Source organism: Gordionus sp. m RMFG-2023, chromosome 3, assembly GCF_954871325.1.
Source record: "Gordionus sp. m RMFG-2023 chromosome 3, tfGorSpeb1-WG-v2, whole genome shotgun sequence".
Classification (NCBI taxonomy): domain Eukaryota; kingdom Metazoa; phylum Nematomorpha; class Gordioida; order Chordodea; family Parachordodidae; genus Gordionus; species Gordionus sp. m RMFG-2023.
The window spans coordinates 34,282,344-34,305,369 of record NC_088777.1 but is presented as its reverse complement, the minus strand read 5'-3'; the positions used below and the strand labels follow the sequence as shown (position 1 = coordinate 34,305,369).

Sequence of the window (23,026 nt, the reverse complement as noted above, 5' to 3'; positions counted from 1 at the left end):
TCCGAAATTCATATACCATCTTCATATTTAGGCTTATTCGTCTATTTCAATCTCTTTTTCTCTCTCTTTCTTACTTAATTCCCCTATCATATTGGATTTACTCTTTTCACTCTACCTAGGTTACTTAATATTTTTTAACTAATTTTACTGCTAGAATTACCTCCAAACAATAATTTTTTCAAAAATATTTCCCTAAATATTATAACTAATACTTATTATTGAACTATAGGTGACCTTTCGATTCAAAATACGTCAAAAAATATAATAAAAAAAACTTATAAACATACTAACTAAGAAAGGATATTTTTAGTCCATTTATAATTAATAAGGGGTGATATTTTTGCAGGGTTTACATTGTATAGAGTGCCTTTTTACGTTAATAAAAAAAATTATTTTTAAAACACTAGGCTGAGGATTGCAGTTCCATGTATTTTTTTCAACATTACAAGAAAGGTAAGATTTATATATATTTACTTGTTATATTTTCAATAGGGCAAGAAGTAGAATTATTTTAATATTTAAATCAATATCCAGATCTAGACTAGGTGAGAACAAATTTTGAGTTATAAAAGATTAAGTTACATAATATGCTTATATAAATATTCCTCGCTTTTTTTAATGTTTATCGAAAATATTGATTAAACTAATTATATCACTTTTGCAATAGAATTGGAACATCCAGTTTAAAATTTTTTGATAAACTGTTGGACCATATATATGGAGAGGTATACAGCAAGCTTAGGCTTTATTTTCTTTTTGAAATTATAATTTTGGTTGAGTAAATAATATTTTTTAACGGATTTATAAAATAATCTCTAAGTATTAGTATTCAATATGGAAATCAAATTATGTTTGTTTATTTGGGAACTTCTAGTCCCACTACTGTTTTATTATAGAATGACCATTTTTTAATATTTTTATTCTTTAATTTAGTAAGATTTCTTTTGAAAAAACAGGCTTATTGGTAACGTTTTAAAGATCTATGTGGAATTGCTATGCCCCAGCATACAACTTTAAGAGTTGGAGTTATTAAATGTTTTTGTGAAATAAATATTAATCTAACTCTCGCCATCTCGTATAAATTAACTCTGGCTCACATCAAGTCTTAAGTCCATATCAAGTTTCTCTTTAAAAACAAATATTGAATATAATTAAATCATTTAATATTCAGATCGGACAAGTTTTTTTTTTATCTAGTTGTATACTAATATAAAAAATAATATCCATTTTAACATTTTGACTATTTATTTTGACTCCATTCTTTAAATTTTCCAGAATCAAAAATGTATAATAATTATATTACTTGAATCATATCTTAAAAATTATTTATATATTGACTCTTTCTTAAGAAAAAAAATCAACATGTTCCTGAAAAAGGACACTGTTACTATAAAGCGGCATATTAATAAATTAAAACCATATTTGCCTTGGAGATCAGAACTTCAAATCTTTGCTCCATTTAAACCTTGTCTATGCATTTTCTCTCATTAATCTTTCTTTTGTAAGAGCCCCTTCTTATCACTTACTTTTTTAGTATATGGTTTGTTCCTCTTCTATTTCATAATCGGTACCCTATCATTCATCATTCACTTTTTCTCATCTTTCCTTATGGCCAAAGTACCTCTTATTCAAGACAACTAAACTATCAATAATATTATTTGTAGATATAATATATTCACTTGATGTCCTCTTTCCTCAATAAGCCTTTAAAAAATAGCCTCTTCAGATTGGTTGATTCAAAAATAGCTATTTCTCCGTGATTTGTCAAAGCCGCGATTACTTGGAAACGATCTAATTGGTTGTCCAAATTTTGCGAATTATTAGTTGTCGGCGTTTTAGTGGCAACAAACGAAAAAATTCTGCGGATCAAACTTCCTTCCATTGCTGTTAAACGGTATTTGTGACATGGTTTGAGCGTTGGTAAGTAAAAAGTCTAATAATCAATTTATAATAACATATTACAATTTTTTTAAAGAATCACAATCAATCGAGCTTGGTGACAGTATTTGTGAGGAGTAAGATTGAGTCGATTAGAAAAGATTTTGCGGGAAAATTAATAAATGAATTTAGAAAAATAAAGAGGAATTAACAGAGAAAAAATATATAAGTAAAATATATTATTTTTAAATTTTTTTTCCCATACCTTTCCAATGAAATTAAAATATTCGATAGTAATATAATTCACTTTGATCTGTTCTTCGCTGGCGACCAACAGCCTATATTCGGTCATTGCTTCGTTCATGCTGTTGGATAATGATCTGCCATTGTGATGATGGGAATTGTGATTAGAGTTCGATTCTATGACTCGAATATGAATCACGGGAGCTCCGTGCTTCAATTGAATCTCTTTCAAGGCTTTATAAGTCAGGGTTTTATTTCCTTAAAAAAATGTATAATAAGTTTAAATGTTGAGATAAATAACTTAGTTTTAAAGTTATAAATAAAATGGTTCTATCTAAATAAAAGAAGGATTCTTTTTCTTCTATTTTCAATCCTATCCTTCTTTCTTTAAAAACAACTATAGTTCGCATAATGATAGCAACTATTAAGTATCTTTTAACTTTTTTTTTTGAATAACCAAGTAAAGGTGCATTATATATCAATTGGTTTAAAAATTGAAATATACTTATTGTAATGTAACAATTTTTAAATTTCACACATAGAGAAAATGGCTTTAATTAGTGTCATAGTATCTACTAAATTTAAGATAAAAAAAGGCACTTTTAATCTCAATACAAACAAATAGAACGCCTACAGGTATTTATTTTCACTTGCATAAAAATTTTTTTTTCAATTCCTAATATTTACATTTATCCCAAAAACATGATTATCTTTCTAATTGATTAATAAAATAAAATGTGGGTAGAAAAAGAAAATTCCTAATATTTACATTTATCCCAAAAACATGATTATCTTTCTAATTGATTAATAAAATAAAATATGGGTAGAAAAAGAATGATTTTCTTATATTATTCGTAATCGGGTAATCACCGTTTTTAAAAAATTTTGTGAACCTAAATACAATGTAATTGGCAGCTGAAAATACATTCTATAAATTTGTTAAAAGATCTTGTAATTTAATTTTATAAAAATATATAAAATCAGATACCGCTGAAAAGATTTAAAGTATCAATTAAAATATGATAAATTTATAATACCTTGAGAGGAATCATTGTCCCATAAAGATTCGATCATATAAACAAAAATTCTTCCAGAATTGGTTCCGACCCACAAGGTGGTCACTTGCTGGATAGGTCTCGAAGAGTTGGGTAAACTCGCCAGGGCTGCAACTGCTCCTTTCCAAAAGTGGGCGCATTTAACGAGACCCGAGTTGGCGGTAGAAAGACTTTCCCCTTTATTATCGTTACTTACTTCTCTATTAAATTTGGGAGAAGAGTTTTTAAGGTTAGATGGGGGTATTACACCCCTTGATTTGTTATCAAATATAGGAAGTTCCAAATTTCCGGATTTCTTATCGTTCTCGGTTTCATTAAATATCTTGCTGGATTTTATTGGGGTTTTGACAATATTGGATAAATCTTCGACAACATTTTTAGGGAGGAAAAGGGTAGGGCGAGCTTTAATACATCGTTCCTCGCCAGAATCTAGCCATTTGCTCCCCTTTCTGGATAAATTTTCGGAATCAACTTTCGAAATTGAAGTGTTATTAAGCGAAGAATTTTTGTTGATCCTTTTGCGGGCGGAGAACTGGCGAGTTAAAGGGGCCAAGTTAGGACTAAAATATTTATTTATAAAAAATGATAATGATTTTTCAATTTTTTTTTCGTTTGTGTTTCTTTCTTCTCTCTTTGTTTATTTTATTTAAAAAAATTACTTATCGGCAATTTTATCTTGTTCATTTGGGATAATAGGGATTTCTTTTCTCAGTCTTCTAAGACGTCTGAAAGATTGTCTTAGAGATTTTTTAAGGGATTTCTTCATGGATAAAGCACTGTCACCCCCTGTTATCATATCTGAAAATATTTTAAAAAATAATATTATACTTAATTTTTTTTAAATTATATTTGGTTTAAAAAAAATTGAACAATTTATATATTTATTTATGAAATCGAACTTCCCATATGTAAACACTTCTTATATTTTCCTACTATATTTCTTATAAAACACAAATTTTATATGTCAAAAATATTTTATCCATTAATTCAATATCCATTTCTTACTGAACAATTTATAAATTACTGTAGATTCCTATACAAAGTATACTTTATATGACATAGTTTTAAATATTTAAGCAAGACGTGAAAAGGCATTATATGAAAAAGAAAGAAGAATATATACGGTCCTCAAACATTACTCACTTTATAATTTATTTTCTCCTACCCTATAATTTAAAATCCAAAAATTACATTTGGAAAGCTTATTCAATTACATTTGGAAAGCTTATTCGAAGACTAAATTTGTATGATTAATTCTTTCCCTTTCCCTTCCTTCCTTTTTTTCATTTCCTCTCGTTTCACCCTTTCCTTACCGTTGCTAAGACTCAGCGTTGTTCTACAAAAAAGGGCCGTCCCGGTTGGGTTGTTATAATCCCAACAAGTGAATCCATGTGCCGTTCCGGTACAAATTAATCCCATGGAAGGACAAAGGCTCAAAGTAGTAATAGCGGCTGGTGGCCATATTTGACAACAGGATACGACAATTCCGGAGACGATTGATGGTAATAATGGTTTCGCGGTCATATTTATATGATAAAGTGACGTGTGACCCTTCCAAACAAAGTTTTGGGCTCTGAAAAAGGGAAAGTGTTTAATTTTTAAAAATATAATTTTGAGGCTGATTTGGAGAGCTATTTACGATGAGAAATACGCTATCAAGAAAACATAAACTCATTCATGAAAAATGAATTTAAAATTGTTATTTACCGTAAAATAACCGAAACTATGGACGCATTATATAAAAAGTTTTGAATATTTCACACAAAAAAATAACAGATAAAACGGAGCTTTGATCATTTCTTATCAAAGTAATCTATCGGCAGATCATGGTACAAATTATGTTTTTTCCTTCTTTTATAATTTTGTCTTTAAAATAATACTTTGCATTCTTTCGACAATAATTGTGAAAGAGCTTGATATAATTATTGGTAGAAATCTTACATTATCGAGCTAAAGAAGGATTATGGGAAAAATCTGGGAAATTGTTGCTACGAGTATCAATTCCTTAGAGGGAAAGGACTCCTCAACTCCTTCGTACCATGGCCATAAAATATTTCTCAGATCGAGCATGGTCCTCTTGAAAAAGTGAATCGCGATATCGAATTAAGAATGAAAAGGTTAAAAAATTGAGGTCTATTAGATATAAATAATACCTCATAAGATGAAAACAAACCATCATGAGCCATTTTGGAATAGTTTGTAAATATAATTGGTAGGCTAAAATTTAACGTTTTACCCAGAGATGCAAACCCGGCAAAATTTTTGCCGGATTCGGTTTAAAGTAAAAAATAGGTGGGTTCGGTTCAGGTAAATATTTTTGAACACGGGTTCAGCTCGGGTTTAAGAATTTTTAAATTGATAAAAAAAAATTCTATATTTAAATAATAATTAAAAAACTAGACATAAATTTTACAAAAACTGCCCTATATCTTTGTTTAACAATTTTTAAGTTAGATTTTTTTAAATTAACAAATCTTATATAATAATTTTTACTTTGACTTGTTCGCTTTCATTTTCCTCTAATTAATAATCTTTGAGAATAAGTAAAAAATTAAAAATAAATGGCGTAAATGAATTTAATTGTTTAAAATTTATTAATATTCCTATAGGAATTTTTGAGAATAAATTTTAAAAAATTTAAAAATGGCGTGAATGAATTAAGTTGTTTAAAATATATTAACACTTCACTTTATTGGAAATGTGAAAATATTATAAAATCTCAATTAAATTATTAATATTTGTATTTGTATTTATAATTATACAAATATCTTAATATATGATTTTAAAAAATACACTGAACCCGGTTGAACCCGGGTCTAAACAAAATTCCCAGGTAGGGTTTTGAAAATTTTATAAACAGGGTTTAAGTTCGGTTCAGATTTTTTTCAAAAACCCGGGTTTTTTCTCCGGGTTCGGGTTCGTTTCGAATCCCTTTACTCTATCCTCCACAGTTTGATAGAAGTGACTACGTAAAAAATCTTTGGGATTATTGAGTGGATTTTTTAAAAAAAGTTAAGGAAAACTAGGGTGCACCGATCATAATTTTTTCACAAATCCTTTATTTATTTCAAGCATTAATACTAATTTTAATATTGATTTATTTTGTCATTATTTTTAATAATATTTATGGAGTAATAAAAATCTGTGTATAAATTTTTTTAAAACGCGTTTTAATCAGAATATTCACTTATTCCAGTTCTTAAAAATCAAAAAAGTCTCAAAGCTTTAAAATTCCAAAAATATGCATGTTCTATAAATTTGTAAAAAGGTTTTATTCATAAGATATATCAGAGACCTGCAGAGGTACCATTTGGCCTGGCCGGATTTTTTAAAATCAAATAATGTAACTCGCCATTATTAGCTATAAAAATTAAAAATAATAATTAAGAAAGATCCTGGCCGGGCCTGAAAATATAAAACCCGGGTCGAACCTAAAAAAATCCGGACCGTGCCGTGCAAATGGTACCTCCTCTGATATAGATTATTTGTATAACTATGTATCTTTATTTGAATAAAAGTAAAAACAAATAAAAAAATAATGAAATTAAAATTATAATGGATATTTTTCTAGAGCCTCAAGTTTATGTGATAATAAGTTTCTCCTATGAGGTCTGTGTTGTTAAACGGCTCAATTGGAGCCGATTTTAAAAACGATTAACTCAATATTTTATCCAGAAAAATATTACGCAAGCTTGAAGATTTTGTTCATAGCTGGCACAAAGGTTTGGACATCTATTTGCGAAATCTCGAGGTTTAGGGAATATCTTTTTGTGTATATTGAGTTAGCCCATTTTGAAAATCGGCTCAAATCGAGCGGTAGCAATGGAACACCTGTTGCAGGAGATGCCAAATACTAACGTGCAGTGTTTGCCAAAGTTGGAAACTTTTGATCATTAACCCTCCAATAAACAAGAATCGATCGGAGATAAAATATTGATATCGTTGTTAATATATCACAATTTTATTCGCATGATTTTTATTTACTATAAGTTCTTTCTTAATATAAACGAATAAATAATAGGCAAATAAAAATATATAAAAATTTTCGATAATTTTCTTTATATAAGTTTATCAATAGATATCGTTAAAAAATTTAAAAAAACCATTAAATATATTTATTTTTTTAGGGTGAAGATTTATTAGGTGAAAGGGAAATTATTCAAAAATAAATAATAAAAATATTCATAAAATCGGTATCGGTTAAATTTTTTAAAATATATCGACCGATATATATTTTTTCTTAAAAATCCAATATCGGCTCCGATCCGATATTCGTCACAGTCCTAAAGAAAAGAGTAGAAAGGGAAAAAAGGAAAGGAATAAATGTAAACATTTTTAAAAAGGTAAAAAAATTGAATCAAAATGTTTTTGTAAACCTTTCATCAACTAAGTCTGCTTTAATCCAATGATATTCAATATGAGCTCTATCGTCATTTACTTCTTCTCCATCTAGAAAAAAATATTAAATAAATATGGTTAAGATTATAAAATTCATAATCAAATATTCAAGAAAGGAAATTCTTTATCCATTATATTTTTATAATTTTAATAATCTTGAATTGTGGTTTTTTTCAGGGATCCAAACCGAAACGAATATAAGTTAGGATTAAAATATCGGTTCAAGGTTCAGGTTCGGTTCGTGAAAAAGAAAATTATCGGTTCGGTTCGAACCTCTAAAAACCGGTTAGAACCCTTTTTTTAGTCAAACCTACATTCGAATTATGTATAGGGAAGAATACTTTTTTTTATTTCATCATTAAAATATTTTTATTAATTACACATTATAAACTAATTTTTAATTTATAAATATAACAAATAAATATCAGTGATTAATTTTAATAAGAACAATATAACTTTATTTACTTAAATTTTTTAAATTAAGTTATTAATATATTTTCAAGATTTGTTTTCACTCATATTACATCTATAAGGAGATAGTATAAATTTAATTGTTGAAAAACATCTTTCCACACTAACTTGGGTAGCCAGCACTGCCAATATGATATCAGAAAATTTACTTAATTCTGAATATCAATTACTCTGATTTCTCCAATAGTCTAAATATATTCTTTTTATTTAACCTAGGTTCTTTAGAAAATTTAATTAAAATATTCCTAATATTCTCCGATTTTTGTAACACATTTTGTTTGTTTCCATCTTTTTTAAGACTTTCTACCAAATCCTCTTCAGATAAATATATATTAACCGGCGTTGATTCACCTTCACTAGAATCCTTCACTCTTATAACAAAGTTTAATTCCATACAGATAAATATATATTAACCGGCGTTGAATCACCTTCACTAGAATCCTTCACTCTTATAACAAAGTTTAATTCCATAATTTAATAATATGCTCTCTAGCCTTGGTTCTTTCTTCTTTAGTCAGAAGTACTTGATATTTATATAATGAAAATTAAAAATATAATTAAAAAAATCTTATTATTTTTTATAAATAGATAGAAAAATATATAAGTAAAATAAATATTAATTAAGGTAAATAAAATTATTAATTAAATTTATATAAGATATAATATAATATTTTTAAAACATACCTTAAATCTAGGTATAGACATTGTTGTTTAAAAGTTGTGCCTCTCTAAAATTCATAGCATATATCATTGAACCAGCAAAGGGTGAAGTAAAAATAGAAATTTATAATTTAGCCATATGCCATAAAAATCTCCTAAAGTTAGCTGCTCAAGTTGCAAGTTTGGTAGCTACTAATTGGTTTTAGGATATTTATCAACCCTATAAATGCTTCCCATCCCAAAGCTGAAATAAAGTTCACTTTATGATAGGTCTGCAATTAAAAAAGGCCAACTCAGTACAAGCATCGATTATTATTATTTTTATCTAGTTTTACTGATATTGTTTGTCCTTTTAATGCCTTTTCTATTGTCTGTTGGCTTGATGACATTTTACACTTTTTTATTTTATTAGGCTTTTTGTCGTGATATTTTGTTAATTTTATCGAATTCTAGATGGTGATTTCTTTTTATGTGAAGCTCAAGATTTATGATGGCCTTTCATATTTATTTGACAATCAGTAATATTACATTTTGATCTGTTATTTATAATACTATATGGAAATAATTTATATATTGGATTTAATTTTCTCTAGGCATTATAATTTATAAACTTAAAATATTTAAAAAAAGATATAAAATGGCAATATACTAAAGTTTAAAAAATTATGACTGAACACTTATCAATCAAATGTGGATAATAATCTTTAAAACAATTCGAATATAATTAAAATTTATGCAATATATTAGTAATAACTTACACATTATTTTATAAGCATAAAATCATGAGGCTCGAACCGGCTCAGAACATTTTAGCGGTTCGGTTCAGGTTCAGCTAGAATTTTTTTTAGCAGTTTAGGTTTGGTTTAGGTTCGATAAAAAATACCCGTTTTTAGTGGTTTAATAATTCGGTTCAGGTTCGGTTTGGATCCCTGGATTTTTTGGCAATTTACTATAATTTTTTTCTGTTTCTAGTCCATTCTTTGACATATTTTCTCAATTTTCTTCTTCCATTTTTTATTATCCTTTTTTAAATAATTTGTTTATTTTCTCTGTCATCTTTCTTCAATTCGTTATTTTTTGCCATTTTTAACCATTCTTTTCCCCTTCATCTTATTATTACTTTAAAATTAAATAAACTTGAATTACAATACCAAACTATAAATGAATTATTATATATAATCTAGACATTTGCAGGCCCAGAAGTCTAGTTGGAACTTGCTTATAGATATTTTTTTTTAAAATCCGAGGATGATTTAAAAATTAAACAAATTCCGAACCAAATTAATATTTTTATAACCAGGGAAAAGATGAATTAATTTCCTGCAATTGTAATGAGATATATTAAAAAAGGAAAAAGAATATAATAGTCAGTGAAAATAAATAATTTAAAAAAATTTTTTTTTTTAAAGATTATAGGATTATAGGGCTAAGAAGACAAAAAGGATTAAAAAATTGAGAAATATTACTTATAGATAAATCTGGGTTTATTATGTGGCCTAGCCGATTTGTTATTGGTAAATCCTAAACTATGTGATATCATATGGTACAATTAAAATATATTATAAATTAAGCTAGAAAATGGGTTATATAAAAGTAATCGTCTATAAGTATTAGTTTAATATTGATATATTTGATCACAAAAAAGTGTTCTATTCTTGAGGCAAGGTCAATTATTATTGTATATATTTTCTTTTCCAGCTTTTTCTTCATATTTTTTTAAATAATACTTTATGTTTTTATAATCACGTGATTTTAGTTTTAAACTTTCAGTTCTTTGATCAAGTTTAAAAATTTTAATTTAGAAAATTAATAATCAATATACATGGTTACATGTCAATACCGCGAAATGTATTATCGCGAATGCATTACAGCGAATGTTGATTACCGCGAAAAGATATTATAGCGAATAGTGTTGTTAAATGGCTCGTTTTGAGCTGATTTTTAAAAACGGCTAACTCAATATTTCGTCCAGAAAAATATTACGCAAGCCTCAAGATTTTGCTCATAGAAGGAACAAAGGTCTAGGCATATATTATCGAAATCTCGAGGCTTAGGCAATATTTTCCTGGCTAAAATATTGAGTTAGCCGTTTTAAAAAATCGGCTCAAAATGAGCCGTTTAACAACACTAATAGCGAATGCATTATCACGAATATAATATTGCGAATGCATTATCTAGCGAATGCATCATAGCGAATGTATTAGAGCGAAGAGATTATCGCGAATGCATTATAGCGAACGAATTAGCGCGAATGCATCAGAGCGAAAACAGTATCGCGAATGATACATTATTGCGAATGCATTATAGCGAATATGCATTATAGCGATATTAAAGCGAATGCATTAGCACTAATATAATACCGCGAAAGTGTTATCGCGAATGTATAATAGCGAAAGCATTTTCGCGAATGCATTGCAGCAAAAGCTTTACCGCGATTGCATTATCGCGAATGTATTACCGCGAAAGCATTATCGCGAATGCATTCTAGCGAATGAATTATCGCGAATGCATTATTTTAAATGAATTACATCAGTTGCAATATCGAGAATGGAGTTTGATGAAAATTACAATTTTATATTTATCAGCCTTTAGACAGACTTGGTTGAACCTAGAAATTAATTTTTTTGAAAATAGGGCTAAGGCTTTTAATTTTTTTAACTCAAAATATATAAAAAAAATTCTAAGCAATAAATAGATTAGGATTAGGGTAAAGAAATTATTTTTATATTAATTTATTGTTTAAATATGCGTTTAGTTATATTTTTCAATTAAATTTTTGGGACAGGAAGACCTAAAATTTAAAATAAATAAAAATTTTTTATGGAGCTTCTGCTGAAATAAATTAAATTTGCAAGGTGCTAAGGAAAGTCTTATTTAAAACATTGAGCCAAACAGATAATTAGCTCGAAAATCATTTATATTTTAATTAGTGAGGGATTAGTATTGTGATAAGCATTTTTTGATAATAAATTTTTATAAAGTGTTTTCTTATTGCTTAATCAAAAAGATAAGGCCAAAGTTTATCACAAGACATGAAACAATATTCAGCATCATAAGATTGTAGAATTGAATGGCTACACATCTTAGAACTTAATTCATTTAATCTCTGATGATGAAATTGCGAGTATTGTGACTAAGGAATTGGGAAAACAATATAATAATGATTTCCTATTGATTCTTGTGATTCCTGATGGGTTTTTTTTCTAGTTATGCGATTAAAAACAAAAATTTTATAAATGGATATAGAAACATATTAAAAAGTTTTAAAAGCAAGCATAGACGGATATTATATTAATTAAATTAACAGAAGCGAGCTTATTATCTATGATTCCACTTTCTACAGTCGAAAGCAAGGCCCTATAAAAAAATATATTAGCAAATATCTTTCTTAGGAAGCGTAGGTCATGAAAATCCTTATGTTATGCTGGGATAGAAATATTGCTTTAATCGGGAAATTTTTTTTATTAAGAAGCTACCCACCTCCCAAGGTATAATTATTTTCGAACCTATGATTTCGACAGAAACTGATCTAGCCAGCCTGGTGCCTACTCTATGAATATTATACAGTATTCTAATGATCTTTTAACTAAACTTAATTTTGGTTTGATAGGTATTGTTTTATTTTTTGTTATTATTTACATTTAAAATCATTAATTGAGTGAGTTTTATTAAATTTAAAAATCTGATTTTGCCAGAAAAACACCAATAAGTGTAGAATTTTTAGTAATTTGTTAATTTTAGAAAATTCAAAAACGGTTTAGCATAAAAATAGGAGAAAAATAATTAGACAAAAATTAGGCATAATATATCGTTACATAATAAATATATATAAAATTATTATATAATAAAAATTTTAATAAATATGAATATATAATAATTAAGGCTAGGCTTATTTTTGCATAACCTTGACGTGCTATGAGCTCCCAGTGCCTACTTTATGTCTAAATAGTGCCAAGCGATCTTTCAGGCTAATAACGCTACTTATAAATTTCTGGCAATCTTATGACATGAATAAACTTTAATTTATATTAAAAAGTTCAATATAAAATCTTCTGAAATTTATAGGGTGGGTATTCTACACATATTGGAATGCATTTCCGGCAAAATCAGATTTAAAATTTAACGCAATAATTATTTAAAATGCAAAAAATAATACAACAAAATACCTATCAAACTTTCTTACTTTATATTTTATATATGGATTTTCATTATAAATTGTTAAATACAAAAATATTTAGCAAAATCATATGAGAATAGATTCTCTTCGGAATAGATTTGGTAAAATCAGATTTATCAGGGAAATTAAAAACGCGCAGATCAGAGACCTACAGGCCCAGCCTTAAACCCGGCCTGGGCCGTATTTTATTTTTTTCAAATATACCCGAGCCCAGCCTAAAATTATTTTTTTTAAATACACTGGCAGGGGCTATATATTTTAAAACCATATATTTTAAATTACCATTATTATCTATGTAAATTAATATTTATTTTAAAGAAATTCAGGCCGGGCAGTGCAGATTAAAATAACTCACAAAGTATTAAATATTGAAAAAATTTCTAAAAAATTGACGTAAGACTGGCTTAGTTGCTGATATTTTTTTTAAACTGGCTACTCTACTAGTTAAAGCAAAGCACTAATAGGAACTGATAAAGAAAGAAACATTTTCATAATTTTAACATTACTACTTCTAATTGTCCATCATATTTTAAAAAAATAACAACCGGAAACTCAAAAATATCATCATAATTATTCATAAACAGGCTTTGGCCGAGAAAATTAGAATTTAGTTTCATAAAAATTTTGTTTAAAAAATATATTTTTAAAAAAAGTGCTCTCCAGGTCCCTGCTATAAATCACTTTAAATTCGCGAAACTTTTAAGATATAATTTGTCAATTAAAGTTGTCCAAGATTAGCTAAAAAATTATCTATCATAAACAAATACAAATTAGGATTTATATTTTGGGACAAGAAAAAATCTTTTTTTATTTTTTAGATTTTATCATATTACTTTATCGCCCAGCGTTGAATAATTTTTTTTAAGATTATTTTATCCATTTTTTTATTCAAGGGTATTCCGAGAATTTACATGACGGCACCTGGCTTATTATTTGTTTTAAACTTAAAGCTATAAAATTAATGATTTTGACGATTACAATAGATTTAATAAGATGGAGGTCTAATCAATGCAATGTTCCCCTTCATCTTATCTTATTTAAAAATTTATATGCCTCCAGATATGGCTGGTGGGGGGGGGGGGGGGTAGTTGTATCTATATGAAATTTATTTTTTAAAAATATTTTTGAAAAATTTAAATTATATTATATTTATAGATAAAAAAAACTTTTTACTATAATAAAATGAAAAAATTATCAACATGTTATTTTCGCGCTGGATAGGGTTAAACATATAAATAACTAGAGGCTATTAGAATCAAGGCTAGCTAAATCAATTAAATTATGCTTAAAAATATGATATAATGAGTATTCATTAGCTACTATTATAGCTTTAAATTAATTTTATATGATAATTATTATAATTAAAAAAAAAATTTAAAAAATAATTAAAAACTTAAACATTTTTTAAAATTAATAAAATGTCATATTTTGACATTTTTATATGAATTATTTAGAAGCAAATGATGTATTATATCAATAAAACATAGTCCATAAAAAATAGAAGAATAATAATTATAATCATCTATGTAAGAGACTTAATAAACCAATGGAATCTACAAGCCCCGGGTTTGGGGCTTGTTGGGGAAAAATTTAACTTTTATTAGAATCAATAAAATATTAAAAATATTTATTAATGTATAACTTTAGGTAAATGTTTGTTGGGCTATCTCATAGTATTTTATAAATTCAAATACAACAATTATTTTTAGGCTTATGATGATTTTGACAAAAACGCCGATCCCTAGTCCCTACTATTGGAAGAAAGTTGATCATGAGATCAAAAATTTAGATTATTTACTGGTTGACTAAAAAACGTTACGTTTTTAAATCTTTATAACTCTGAAACGCGTCATCGTTCTTTTTATGAAATCTATTTTATTGTGTATCTTAATAATCTCAAAATATTTTAAATTTTAAAAATGTAGTCGGGACACTCATCTTTTTAAAATTTCTCCTAAATCATAAACTATAACATAAAAATATTTCGGTATTATCAAAGAAATCTCATTATTAAATGCCACTAACAATATAAGCATATACGGTAATTTTGTAAATTAATTATTTTATCAAGAGAAGATCTGATAATGATAAAATTATGCCATGAGAAGAAAAATTGGAAAGAAGTTTAATTCCTAAATTTTCTAGAAGAAAGTGGAATATTAGTCCAGTTCAACAGCTTAAAGAGACCTCAAGATACGGGTTCCATATATCGAAAAACTATCAAGTAATAAGCTACAACCTTTTGAATCTTATAAACTTGAAAAAAAAATTGGTAAAATATGGCCCTTAATATCAAATTGGCGTTTATTGTCAGGTTCATGCAAGAAAAAAAAGGATAGATTAATTACATAAATTTTTAATATTTTTACGGATCTCAAAATATGCTTTGTTTAATAATTACGAAAAAAATTTGAAAAAAAAGGCGAGCGTCCGGCTATGATCAATATAATGGGAACATGTCTAGCCTATATTTAAATAAATAAAAATAAATGAGGGTCTTAAGTTATTTTTTGTCCAATATTAGTATTTCAAATTTTTTAAAAAACGATTTAATCTAATTATTAAAAAAATTTTAGGATACGAAACTTCATAAATAGCAAGTGACGTGTTTTAGAGTTATAAAAATTTAAAAAACGCTACGTTAAATAAATATAGAAACGTCAATTAGGCTGGTTTTCTCGTTTTTTGAAAAAAGTCTCAACTTGCTAAATGAGTTACAATATTAATTAGTGAGTTTAAAGAATTTCTTTAGAAAAATAGAGATCGGGAAAAATATTATCAGCTAGGAATTTCCAAAAGATGACAAATTTATTGTCCCCAATATATTTAAAATATAAAAACATAATAAAGATAAACTATTTATTAAGAAGTAATTGGATAAGTAGTAAAGAATTTTAATACTTTATATTAATTATATAGATCATTTGTCAAATATAAATCAGTATTGCATACGTGATAATTAATTCATGATATTACATTCGCGATAATAAATTTGCTGTAATGCTTTCGCGATATTGCATTCGCGATAATATATTCGCTGTAATGCATTTGCGATAATAATTTCGCGGTATTGCATTCGCGTTAATACATTCGCTATAATGCATTCCGCGGTCATACATTTGCTGTAATGCATTCGCGATACTGTTTTCGCTATGATGCATTCGCGATAATGCATTCGCGATAATGTCTTCGCTCTAATACATTCGCTATGATGCATTCGCGATAATGTCTTCGCTCTAATACATTCGCGATAATGCATTCGCGGTCATACATTCGCGATAATGCATTCACGGTCATACATTTGCTGTAATGCATTCGCGATACTGTTTTCGCTATGCATTCGCGCTAATACATTCGCTATAATGTATTCGCGATAATATCTTCGCTCTAATACATTCGTTATGATGCTTTCGCGGTCATACATTCGCTGTAATGCATTCACGATAATGCATTCGCGATACTGTTTTCGCTATGATGCATTCGCGGTAATGCATTCGCTATAATATCTTTTTGCGGTAATTAACATTCGCGGTAATGCATTTCGCGCAAAAAGTTTCACGGTACTGACGTGATACGATTGATATAATAATTTTTAAAACTCTTTTATAAAATAAATCATTATTATTCTTTTAGACCAAAATTTATTCATATACTTAAGCGTGTAAAATTGGATTACATATTAATGTTTAAAATTATATTTTATTATTTTATGGTGTTTTCTTACAAATATTATATATTTAATAATTTATAGTTATTTTTATTAAAAATATTGTTTATATATTCATATCTTGATATCATTACAACGATTTTTAATATATTAAATACTTAACATAGTTTAAAAAAATAAAAATATTTAAAAAAATATCATAATATATAAAACTATATTAATATAAAAAAAAACTCATTATATAAAAACGGATGTGGGACTACAAGTTCCCAAAAAACATGAATAATTGTATTTTAAAATTGTCATTTGTATATTTTGTTTTAAAATATAATATTCTTTAGGTTCTGATGTAAGGGCTTTTATTTTACCGCCTATAGTTTTTAAAATTTTTAAAGTTCCGCTTGACATATGTCCAAGGAAAAGATAACGATTGGTAAAAAAATATAATTTGTTAATTTGTAATATTTAATTATTTTTGGCTATAACAACCGGGTCATTTAAATTTTTTTGGAAATGAAGAGACGCATGTGAAGTCCCAATTAAGGATTTACCTAAAGATCAAGGCAAAGTTAAACCATCTGGTCTTAGGCCATCACCTAATAATAAATTAGCAGGTTCCAGGATGTTTATAATTCGGGCCCTGCTTGTCTTGCATATCTGCCTTGACACTATATACAATTAAGACCATATTTCCCTTTGGAATCAACTAATATTTTACATTTTATACATGTATGTGGTTGAACTATGTTGTAACCATTTCGGCCTATGGCAACTCTTAAATGTTCATCTGATAAGAGGTTACCTAGGTTACGATTTGGTAATTCTATACATTAATCAATTATGATTTTAAAGATGGCTTCTCCAAAACGAGCCATTAGGTAACAGATATTTATTTCAAATTGTATTAATAAATTTAATAGTTTTAGTAAAAGTGCGTTCCATAAACCGAATTTCTTTTTCAAAAAAAGTCGGCTGCACTACAGATCAAGTTTAGAAACCAACTGGAATCTCGCTATAATGTCAGCTAAATTTTATAACGGAGCCCTGCACGGACAGGTCATAAACAAACATTTTCTCTGATTCTGACCTTGATTTTATAATTTATTTCGGACCGCATTAGGACTTCGAGAAAATTTTAAATTACTTTGTTTTACTAATGTTTTTTATGAATATTATTTTCAAGAAAAACCAAAAAATTGTCTATTATCCTTTAGCCTTTAAAAAAATTGATTTTGCTAAAATATTGTACTTTTTTCAACAGTTAAAAAAAAAATCGACTCGGACTTATAGTTCTAAAATAAAATTTCAAGTTGGATCGGATCTTAGAAAACAATTTTCAGATCTTTAAGACAAAATTTTTACTAAGATAGGGTCAAACCTGAAAAAATAAGTCCGAAGCAGGGTTCTAGCTTGTGGAGCAGGCTGAAATCGAACCATTGATTTTAACTAGGTAGTTTGAATAATTAATTTCTTTATTGATAAATGAATACCAAAATGAGCTCCAGCGTTCAGAGAGAGCAATTTGAAGAGATCGGATATAACAAAACATTGGCCAGCTGCTCCACCGATAGCGAAGGACCATTTTGTTTTTTCACTATTAGGCAGCAACTCAAACTTGTGAATGGCCAACCTGGGGTCGTCAGAAAATGGATCGAATAAACCTATAGGATCGATTCTCAATTCCGATTTTTCGAATAATAGCTTTTCGGGTTCAGGTATGTGAGAAGGACCAGGGAAGGATGGGATGAAATGAGCAGTGTAGAGGGTCGATATAAGGAGAGAGACGTTCGGAAGAGTAGTAAAGAGAAGCCAAAATCTCACACTTCCATCTTCATGACTTTATTTGTAATAAAAAAACATTTGAGTTAAAAAGACGAAATTAAAATGTATAAAACCCCCTGAAACCCCTTTAATCTTTGACGCCAGATGATAATCCCTCGAATCTATCCCCTCATCCCAACAATGAATCTATCTTTAAATGGATATAAATCGTTTGCTTGAATGTCTCTCTCTAAAACGTTTAAGGCATAAACAGCCACTTATCCATCTCACTTTTTTTTGAATTATAAAAGGAAATTAAAATAAGAGTTTGGAGTCGGAATCACAAATCTAGTAACCTAAAATTTACTGGAAGCAGAACCTATTTTGAAATTTCCAGGAAATGGCTCTAACAATTGTGCAAATAATTTATATAATCTTGTTCAAAATTTTGTGTAATTCATTTTAGAAGATTTATTTACTATCTAAATATTCCAATTTACTATAATTTCATAGCATTATGTTGACAAATTTTTTTTCATGAAGGTTAATTATCAAATTTAATTATTGGCCACTATTATTGGTTAAAATTTAAATTATCGGTCACTACACCATAAATATCTGTGCATTTCCACAAGAAAGTTTTAAAAAATAAATGGAAATGAGTTGCAACGAATAATATCAAAACAGAGATTTTATTAAATAATTTTTTTATGATTTAAAAGTGTCGTAAAATAATTTTTTTATGTAAAATTTTGTACTATTTCTTATAATTTGTTATTTTATAGTAGGGCTGTGCCGATTCATATATTTTTCACCGATCCGATCCATATTGGTTCAAAACTGATCCGATTCCGATATTTCTATTGATTTTTCAACCCCCACCCCTTGAACCAAATGTAATTAAGAAATCAATATTTTTATGCAAAAAATAGAATTATGCATTTAATTTATTTTTTATTTCTACAATAATTAAAAAAAGTTTACGGATATTGGTAGTATTAAATGAATTTTTCATTATTCCTCCCCGTGAAATTAGAATTCCGCAAATAACGCATTTTGCAAAATTATTAGTCTTTTGTAAAATATTTCAATAATTCGCATCTTAAAAATATTCTTTTATTTAAAGTATAAATAATAAAATTGGCGTTATTGTTTAAAAAGATTTAAAATAAATAAAACTTAAGGTGTTCCTTTCTATTTTTATAAAAAAACTTTAAAAATACTATAAATTTAAGGGGTGTTGTGCATTTGCATTGTTTAAAAAAAATAATTTAGAAATTATTAATGTAAAATAAATATACATAAAATAACAAAAAAAAAGAAAAGTAAAAAGATCGGATCGGTTTTTTACAGGTATTGGCCCCTTCCGATATTTTTGGAAAACGCTAAATATCGGTACCAATCCGATCCGATATTCAATATCGGCACAGCCTTATATAATAATTAACCGCAAAAGAATGGGACGCCCCCATATAAAAATATATAATTAAAATATCTATCATAATTAAAAAATGTTAACCTGACAACCCTGTCTTCAACCGATTCCTTAGTTCACTTTTTTCAATTTTAAAATGATATAATTCATTTTAAATCAGGCAAAATTTTGTTTCAATTTGGGCAATAACTCAGATAAAAGGGGCTTAAACTTACAACTTACCATAAAAAGAAAAATCTTATCATAATTTACCCAGTAATGCAAATTTGATAATCGTGTTGGCCTTTGATAGGATCTAGTATTTTAATTCCGTCTTTACCACCTTTATCGCTATAAAAAGAAATAGAATGACAAAAATCATAGGTGCCATATATAGGCCATTCGCTTAAAGGCTCTGTGCCTAGATGAGCAAATTCTTTAGCAATCCTATTACAAAATAGTGGATCGTCTACCATATGGCAAGCAGTTATAGCCGAACGATGCAAACAAGTCATATAAGGAGTCTGTATAGGTCGAAAGTGAGTTTCGCTCTTAGCGATTTCGGAGCTCTCATTTTTCAACGATATGGATGAATATTTTATCTCTTCGTTTTTCTTTTCTGGTAAATCGGGGTTTGTCAAGATCTTATTTACGAGAGCGATCCACTCCTCTTCTGCCAATATAAAGAGATATTCACCTAGGTATATTAAAGGATATGTACTTCATAGATGGAATAGAGTAAATTTGAATATAGATAAATATTTTTTAATTTCCAAATATATCAATGGCATTTATTTAAAGGGAAACATACTTTGAAGTCTGCCATTTAAAGGCATTTAGATAAAATTTAGACATTTAAACGAAATGCCTTTCAATGGCATCTAATACAGCTAATGGCAGCGACAATAACTGACTTAAATGTATGTATACTTCTGAATCGTCGACTAACATTAATAAGCCTTGAGAACATTCTTTATAAAAAATAATGCAAGAGAATTCGTTGAGCGAATAGTACCCAAATTTTAAAGGGTGATATCCCTGTCATTAATTTATTTTTCGTCATGATATTAATTATTAGATCAAAAAATAATAATTAATTTTCCATATTAAAAAATTAGTTTAGCATAAAATGTAGAGACCAAAATTTAGAATTATAAAGAAATCATAGTATTTTTTAAAAAAATGAGATGATCAAAATTGATTAAAAATCCTTGATAATTCAAAAAGAAAGCAGTAGTCAAAAATAAACTAAATTTTGCATGCAAGTTGTTTAGTCAAAATTATGAAATCATTGAAAAATCCAGATCTTATACTTACGATTTTAAGTAATAACATTATTTAAAACTCGAACCCCATTAAATGTTCTCAGGGGTTAGTGCCATTGTATTATTACGCACGTCAATTTAATAAAATAAGTTTTTATGATCACTTTTAAAGACTTCAATATAATCTACGACGTTTATATGTTAACATATATTTTTTTCTCTCACTTATATTTCCTACTTTCCTAACGAACTACCTATTGTTCTTTCCTAAATTTCTAGCATTCATATTTATTTACTTTCTTAAATAAATATAACTATCTTAAAAGTAATTTAATTTAACCTTTGTTATTAATATCCAAGAATAAGAAATCCTCTATTTTATTCGTGACTTCGAAAATGTTTTGAAGGGAAGTGGTAATTTTCTTACAATCATTATTAACAATATTAATATAATCGTCGGCCTCTTTTTTAGAAGCAGGTGATTCCGCCTTCAAAATGGTGAGAGTGTATTTATCAACGTGATCACCATCTTTTGGCATTCCGCCCAAAAAAATTAAAAACGATTCGTTGGGTCTTTGGCGCGTTTTTTTTTCAATCGAAAAATAAATAAATAATTATTTATTACTTATAGCCTGCTGATATCAGTTTTATAAAGTTAAATTATTAGAACCCTACACCTGTCAAACATTATCTCGAACTAGGTCGGGCCGGATCTTAATTTAATGACAGGGCTGGGTTGATCTCAGCAAAATTTTGGATTTTTTTCTCTTGAACTTTAAAATCTCAATCCAATATTTTTCGCTATTTCTAAAATAAGAGTTCGGATTGGAACTAAAACACATCTTAGAAAAAATAATCGGATCTATCAAAATTTTTTTATCTTAAGGGCTCTAGTAGTTATCAAGTTTAAAAGACACTAATAAATTTAAATAGTTTTCTATTAAGCTATCCATTTAAAATAGGAATATTAAATAATTATTCTTTAACCAGAAAAATTATAAATTCAAATTACTATTTATTAAGCTATAAAAATGAAATTACTATTATAAACTATAAGTTCCTAGTTTAAAATTTGTATTCACATATTTACATTTTTATTTTTAAATTTTTCTTTAAGTTACATGAATACTAGATCTAACCACTTCTAAATTTTTTGTTAATTTAATTTATAAATTTTTTATGTTTTATTACTCTTTTCCTATGAAGGAATACCTATTATTAAAAACGTTATCAATCAATATGGATTTCTTAACTAAATTCAAAAATTACATCACAATCAATAAGAATTTTTGTTTATAAAAAAAATAAGGATACAGTGTTTTTTAACATCGGATCTACTCTTTATGTCGATCTGATCCCCATATAATGGGAGATAAAGTTGTATTTTTTTAAAATGCATTCTTTCATATTGAATTTTTAAAATTAGAATGGGTAAACTCCAATTTTCGGCGTTATATCTATTTTATTTTTAAAAAATAAGGAGTAACAACGCGTTCCTTTTTTGCAAGGTAAGGAAAATATAACGCTTTACATAACGGCCGTTTCTAAAATTTGTCGAGGTTGAAAATCCTACTTTTATAACGCTATTAATTTACATAGACGCCAAGAAATCTTATTAAATCCTCCACATAACATATTCCCTTTTTTTTTATTAGAAAAAAATATTTATTCACGTCAATTTATAAATGAATCTGTGGATTAACAAACAAAATTAAATCGAAAAATTATTTTAATTCTACTGGTTATTTTATATATTTTCCCTTTTCTTTATCCTTTTTTGGTTAAATGAATATTTTAAAACTATTATCCGATACCTGAGTAATCCTGAATCTTTCCATAATACTTTAGTTATCGGTTTGTTGTTCTTGGTCCCTATGATAAATGATTATACATATTATATTCATTTAAAAAAAATATCATGATTATTAACTATATAAAAAAAAGAAAAGGGAAAAATGGAGGGTGGACAATTATTATCTTAAATTGAATATTAAAAATAAGATAACAATTGACTGGCGGCTCATTCATAATTACAAT

The 23,026-nt window shown here is 27.3% G+C and overlaps 1 protein-coding gene across 1 annotated transcript in view; it reads right to left on the bottom strand.

The window, feature by feature from the left end:
• LOC135926919 (LLGL scribble cell polarity complex component 2-like) overlaps positions 1-23,026 on the bottom strand; it is a 37,649-nt gene that overhangs the window by 5,880 nt on the left and 8,743 nt on the right. Inside the window, exons 7-16 of the mRNA XM_065462851.1 lie at positions 22,804-22,861; positions 21,330-21,562; positions 19,998-20,421; positions 18,040-18,386; positions 7,553-7,625; positions 4,490-4,749; positions 3,836-3,974; positions 3,159-3,736; positions 2,186-2,379; positions 1,680-1,933 (exon numbers count right to left, since the gene is read on the bottom strand). Coding sequence (XP_065318923.1) covers positions 1,680-1,933; positions 2,186-2,379; positions 3,159-3,736; positions 3,836-3,974; positions 4,490-4,749; positions 7,553-7,625; positions 18,040-18,386; positions 19,998-20,421; positions 21,330-21,562; positions 22,804-22,861 — 2,560 coding nt within the window. The remainder of the gene's footprint in view (positions 1-1,679; positions 1,934-2,185; positions 2,380-3,158; positions 3,737-3,835; positions 3,975-4,489; positions 4,750-7,552; positions 7,626-18,039; positions 18,387-19,997; positions 20,422-21,329; positions 21,563-22,803; positions 22,862-23,026) is intronic.